Source organism: Solanum tuberosum, unplaced genomic scaffold (assembly GCF_000226075.1).
Source record: "Solanum tuberosum cultivar DM 1-3 516 R44 unplaced genomic scaffold, SolTub_3.0 scf00098, whole genome shotgun sequence".
Classification (NCBI taxonomy): Eukaryota; Viridiplantae; Streptophyta; class Magnoliopsida; order Solanales; family Solanaceae; genus Solanum; species Solanum tuberosum.
Window position 1 is genome coordinate 1,412,119 of NW_006239026.1, and position 7,213 is coordinate 1,419,331.

At 31.6% G+C, this 7,213-nt stretch overlaps 1 protein-coding gene across 1 annotated transcript; it reads left to right on the plus strand.

Moving 5' to 3' along the window:
- The first annotated feature begins 213 nt into the window (after positions 1–213).
- LOC102600811 (uncharacterized protein At4g14100-like) lies at positions 214–4,396 on the plus strand. Its single transcript, XM_006348473.2, has 3 exons — positions 214–586; positions 1,634–1,885; positions 3,891–4,396. The coding sequence occupies exons 1-3, from the start codon at positions 352–354 to the stop codon at positions 4,055–4,057; spliced, it is 654 nt and encodes a 217-aa protein (XP_006348535.1). The 5' UTR covers positions 214–351; the 3' UTR covers positions 4,058–4,396.
- The last annotated feature ends 2,817 nt before the right edge of the window (positions 4,397–7,213 follow it).

The window sequence follows — 7,213 nt, forward strand, 5'->3', positions numbered from 1 at the left end:
TCACAGGTAAGTGAAAATATATTTGATCATATTTTCAAACATCGTATAGTTGTAAAAAACCAAAAAACAAAAAAAAAATCGAAAGAACCAACTAAAACCGAAACAAAAAAAAATCAACTTTACGTGATTTGATTTGATTTTTAAATTTAATAAACCAATATAATTGATTTAGATTTTTTTTTAATGAAAAACCAAATCAAACGGACCTACCACCCATCCAAAGAGAGTGTCACTACCTACTCTCACTTACAAACTACACAACATTTTCCCCCTTCTTTGAGCCTTATCTTCTTCTCAGAGAGCAAATTCACAACCGCCATTGCAAAATTTCGAGGCAATTTCAGGTCGAGTATGAAGAAGAGTACGGTGTCGCCGATCACTGTACTATTTGTTGTTGCCGCAATACTAATTTCTTACTATTCCGATGTCTCGTCGGCGGAATCAAATTCAGACCCGACGCCGGCCCCGTGGCCTCATCAATTCCACTCGATACTGTTCGTCAATTTCACCGGATCTCTAAGCTTAATCGACCTCTGGTACGATTGGACCAACGGCCGCAATTTCAACATCATACAAGACCAGCTAGGTAAGAAGGGGGCGGAGACGGATTTAGGATTTTATGTTTTATGGTTTCAATCTTTTAGGGTTCGTTTGATTTGAAGATAAGTTAGATAGTTATTTTTATCATTTTATCTCAGAATAATTACTCTCGATATTATTATTTCATCTTTCTTGTATTAATTACTACTAATGTTTTTATAAATTATCTCGTAATTAATAACTAAATAAGGGATAAGGCATTTTTACATTTTTGTTTCACGACTATCTATGCTTGTCTATCGCAAACGAGCTTAAGTTTTTAAATTTATGTGAATTGTGATACAATTTGATTTAGACATGAAATTTAAGAAAAAAAGATATAATTTGGAAATTTGTAGTCTAAAACACTTTTTGATAATTTGTGTGATTGTAAATTATTTTATTAAGATTGTTAGAAAATATTAATTATTTTATTAAGAGTAAAAGTAATTTTGAAGTTAAATTGTTTCCACTTATAGAAATGTGATACTTTGGGGGACGAGCTAAAAAAAAGAAATTGTGTCACATAAATTGACACATAGAGAATAGTATTGAACTCGTTACATCTTTAAATTTATGAGTTCATATATACTATTTAATTTTTTAGTGGAATTTAAACGTGTGAATTTATATGTTGCGCCAATAGTAATGGGTTTAGATGAATCTGATATGAAAGACTACATCTCCTTTGTCTATGGATTTGATAGAATTCAATAGCTTAAAGTTAAATTTTATATCTATGTCTCTTTCCATCTCAATTTATGTGTCACTTTTCGCTTATCGAGAGTCAATTTTGAACATTTGAAGATCCATTTGATATCTTAATTAAAATCTAGATATTCAGTAGCTACTACATACAAGTTATTATAAGTTGTAATTTTCTCATGTCAATACAATGAAAGGATACATTTTGAAATATTACATAATTTGAATATGGAGAAGCAAAATATATCACATATATTGGTTCAGAGAGAGTAATATGTATAGACAATTTGTCAAGATGCTTTTATAGGATCCTCAGAATTAATTCAAAGTTCTAGCTTCGCTTCTGTAGGTGAGCTTCTCTATGATCTTGAATGGAACAATGGCACTGTATTCCGCTACACTCTAGATGATGATAAGAAGAAATGTAGTTCAGCGCTGATTGATGTTGGGATTCTTCGACCAAATTGGCTTGATGGAGCTACTTATCTTGGTCAACAATTCATCGATGGATTTCACTGTAGTGTATGGCAGAAGGTGGATTTCATTTGGTATTACGAAGACATCGTAACAAAGAGACCCGTCCATTGGGTTTTCTATACTGGTACTCTTCATCCCCTCCATCCCTCTTTTTTTTAATCTTCCATTTTATGACGTTTGGACATGAATCGTTTGATATTTAAAAAGAATGTAGCATGAAGCTAAGTTGAAAAAGAGCATTTGAGGTTGTATTAGTAGAACACAATCGATGTTTCATGAGTGAAAACTTGAAGAACTCCTAAAAACTATTTTTCAACTTTGAATTCCATATTTCATGTTTGAAGTTGAAATAATGAACAAATTTGATAAACACTTAATTGAAATAATCGCCAAATAAAGGAGGTGTAGGTGCTTGTTTGCAACTCTCTCCGTTTCGGGAAGAGGCTTTGGTGGTGTAGGTACTTGTTTGCTACTCTCTCTGTTTCATTTTGGGCCTTGATTTGGCACAAAGTTTAAGAAAGTAAAGGAGATTTTTAAATATTGTAGTGTTAAACTGAAGATGTGAAAAATATATTAAAATAGCCTTTGAATTTATGGTCTTAAACATGACGTGGGAGATTGAAATTAAATAGTTACTGCCTATAGAAAGTGGCATTCGTTGTGAAACAAACTAAAAAGTAAAGTAAGAGACATAAATTGAAATAGAGGAATGTTATTTCTTATGAAGTCTTTGGATGGAGAGGTGTTTGAATCTTTCCTATCGAGTTATCATGAAGTTCAGCATGTTCAGGGGCTCGGGTAGTCTTTAAGACTCATCAAGTTGTTTGTGGTCATCGACAAGTTCAAAACACATTATTTGAAAATTCGAGCTTTCATGATTCTTAGTTCTTCTATTTCCTCCTACTATGCAGTCATTGTTCTATTAGGCTAGATGTATGCAGTTTCTGTTACTGCTTTCGCTGAAGTAGACGCTTCCCTAAAAGTGGTCTGTCAACTGAGACTTGCCTTGTTGTGATATCGTTACATTCTTTTTATCCTATCAAGGAGAGACAATAACTATCCAATTCTTCACCATCCCACCAACAAAATAAGGAACGACGAAAGCTGGGGGTTAACTTGTTAAATTGCTTGGAATCAAACATTAACTTACTCCTTTCTTATACATATAAAAGTCGAACCTCTCTATAACGACGTCATTTTTTTGGATACTTTTTGGCTGTTATAGTGAAATGATATTATAGAGAACATATAATATAACATAAGATGAAAATTTGATTTCAAAACAAACTGTCATTATAATGAAATGTTGTTGCAGAGGACGACTGTTATAGAGAGATCAGATTGTAGAACTCTCACTCTAGTCTTTTAGCACATTAACATAAAGGTATTAGAATATCCCTTAATTTGTTTGTGCAGCGTATGAGTTCGTTAGTCTTCTCTAGCTCTGCTTTAGTTGTTCCCAAGACTATCAAAAGTGGCTAAAGTTTAGCTGGTGAATTTGCTATAACTTGTAGTTGGGATTAACCGGAAAGCTACTGGTGGCCATGGCTCACAGCTACCATACAAACGATATTCTTCTTTGTTTTTCGAAATGATAACATATTTTTGCACATATTTATAGACATCAGCCTTGTTACATCAACCTAAATGGATTGTTACATCAACCTTGTTCTTGTTACGAGAAGTAAGAACATGAGTTCATGAAATGTTCTTGTATCTTAACTCAATCAGCTCTAGTATTCATAACCAAATCTCATAAAGTCATAGCTTCATTCAGCTATAAATGAACTGACAGACCAACAGCATGGATTAGTCACTAGGCGTAACCAGACACAATAATATCTATCTGCATTTGATGGAACTACTAATTAAAGGCCAACTCGAGTTGAAGAAATCTGATCTTTTTACACTAAACATAAGATCTAGTTTATGTACATCCTGATATATAAAGCTCAACTAGCTTTCTGAAGTCCTTCGCGTATGTGCAGCTACCTCACGTGTTCTGGATAGTTGAGTCCTTTTCTTCACAAACCTGTGCAAAAGAATCTTGTTGCAAGATTGATCTCATTGTTTCTATACTCTTTATAAATAATGTTCGTGTTATAGGAGTAACAAGTTTAATGTTGCAGGAAGGTCTATTCACGTAATGACTTTCGAAGTGGGAGCAGTTCTTGAGGACGCAAAATGGCAAGCCCCTGTATATTGTTTCGATAAAAAACAGGTTCACGATCACCCTGCATCAGACAACGATATTCTGGAAATTGGCTCAAAAGGTATTTTAAGAGAGTTCATATAGCAGCGCAATTATGTAAATAGCTCAGCTAGATGTTCTTAGTAATGTACTTGCCTTGTTTTGCTGCCTCTGCCTGAATCAGAAGTTGACAAGATAGAAATAACCAGTTTCATCCCCCTATGTATGTGTTGTGTATTACAATAACCTATGTTGCTCGGACCGTTCATAAATGCCGATGGGACGCACATATGTGGTAACATTTTTAGAGAGTCCGAGCAATATAGACAATCTCCATTGTATTAATGTTACAAGGTCTTTTTTATTGTATTAGCGGCGCAATCAAAATGTAAGTTTGAAATTGTAAAAATGATGGATCAAACTGAGTAAGTTAAATTATAACCATTCACATTCTTGACAAGTATGTAAAGATCTTCGTGGGACTATGGAGTGAGTCTCAATTGATCTTCTATAGAATTTCATAAGTAGAGTCGGAAGAAGATTGAGTGTACGTAAACGTTGTCCTTACCAAACAAAGAAAGAAAAAAAATCACATTTTTTTTATGACAAGGGAAATCCGCAACCGCTACTCTCTGGGTGCGCATAGGGTAAAACTCCCGTTCCTATGCAATAGCTCGCAAACCACATAGGAGAGGTAACTTGCACTAGGCAAGTCCGATGCGACGAGCTCGACCCATAAGGCATCCCCTTGCTTTCGCTGGAAAAGAAGTTTCGAACTTGAGACCTTCAACATAGAAATCTCAAGCCCAAACCACTGGACCACCCTGAAGGGTTAAAAAAAAATCACATTTGGAACTCCGTAATTCTTGAAGGTAAAGATATCTTCTCCATGTCATTATATTTTTTTTATTCGATGTGTGATATTTATATTGAAGTTCTACTATTCTAAATTCGCACCGACATAGAGCACATGCCATTATATTTCCTTTCCAATTAAATGAGGTATGGCCAGCCACAATTATTATTTTTTCTTTTTTCTTCCTTGTTTAATTTAGTGCCTAATTAATTTTAATCTGACATTTCAAATCTTTAATGATTTATGATTCCTTTCTCAGTCAGAACCAAACTAAATATTTCCTTCCACCTACCATTTACATTATGTTTGGATGGTTGTTATAATATATTGTATTGTATCGTATTGTATTATTTTAATAAATATAATATTTAAATATTCTATTGTTTTGTGTCATTACATAATGTCTTATATACACCAATTATTGGAATGACCAACTTACAAGAAAAGTAAGATAAAAAGCAGAACTATTATGAAAAGGTAGGGTAAAGAATAAACATAGTTATTAAACAATAAGTAAAGACAAAATGAAAAGACCTGACAAGCCACAACAATTTGATAAAAGAAAAAAGTAAAGACAAAATAAAAATAAAAATATTAGAGTAACGACACGATTGCACCAAATAAGTCATTACGTAAAATAAGATTTTTCTTCGTTACTTAACGATGAATTTAAACGATACGATATAATATAATTTAATTAATAGTCAAAACAAACGTTGTACTTAAACTAATAATACAATACGAGAAACAACCATCCAAACAAAGGATCCGTTAGCGTTTGATCATAAATTTTGGATCATGTTTTTAAAAATTATCTTCAAGTATTTGTTTAGCCATTAAATTTAATTAGATTTTGAAATTTTGATTTTTAAGTTCCCAAAAAAACGTACACAAACCCGATTTTGGGTTTTTAGGACTTTCACTCAAAAACTAGGTATTTTTTTCTAAAGTAAGATGCATGTTCAAACACAATTTCGACATCTAAAATATTTCTCTTTCTCTTAATTTATATGACACATTTCTATATTTAGTAACAATTTAACTTTAAAATATCTATTTTACGCTTAATGAAATTATTTATAACCACACAAATATCTATGACTTATTTTAGATTATAAGTTTCAAAAATCTTTTTTTTCTTTCTTAAACTCTGTGTCAAGCCCTAACTAACTCGTATAAATTAAAATAGAGAAAGTATTTCTTAAGAAACGTGCAAAATTATAAGAAACGTGCAAAATTAAAAGTGAATAAATAAGGGGAACTTGCATAAATATCACCAGTTTAATAACTAATTACTTAGATACTCTAGTTTACTATATTACGTATCTTATCAAATTCTGATATCTCCAGCTATATCCATATGCATGTATCTCAAATATATGATATCAAATTTAGATGTGATTTATTCTAGACATATTATATCCAAATGGATTAACATGTATATGAGATACATAGCAAATCTCACTTGCTCGACTAGAAAAAGTAAAAATTAAAATATTATAAAGTCATAGTTGTAGGGTTTTCCCTAGATATTATCGACCACTACGAGTTTTGTCATTTATCAAAAGTCCAAATACACGTTATGGCGTTCTAAAGGAATTGGCCCATGGTTTTCTCACGTGATCATCATTTCTTAATTCTAGTTACTAGTACACCACTTTGATTTTTTTTTAAAATAATAATATTACATGGTAGGTAGCGATAGAAGAGATTCATTATAATAAAGAAAGTTATTTTCAAATCCAATCTACATTTATGAGAATTGAAGAATGATTCATGTGTGATTTTTTAGTAGCGGATTCAAAAAATTTATTCAGAGGTTTGAAAAATAAATTAAGGGTGTTAAGCTATGACGTTGATCAAAGTGTGTTTTTCTGATAATTTGTTTGAGTACCTAATAAAAAGTAATTCATGTATTGTTATGACCATAAAAAATGTCTTTCTAATTTTTTTTAGAAGTTTCTCACTAGTCAATCTAGGTTGTATATCAATTCAGATTTAAAATGGGTTGAATTAAGCGGGTTAAAATGAATAGAATTAATAAAATAAGTGGTTATTATAACATGCCATGAAAGTAAATGGATTGGAGGAGTTATGATTTTATGGATTGATTTTGACACTCCTACCCTTATTCATTAAGTCAACTTCTAATCTTGTATTCAAAGAATTATAAATCTATATGTAAAAAAGAAATTACCTTATATATTGTGTAATATTAACTGAAGCAATTCAGATAAATACCTTGACAACTTCCTAGATCCGTCCTAATATTTTTCTACCTTTGAAAATAAGAGTAAAATTTATATACGCTAAAATTACACAAAATTATATATACATCGTCGTTTTCAAACTTCATTTATAAAATTACACGAGATTATTATTATTTTTTGCAGAAAAATTCACCT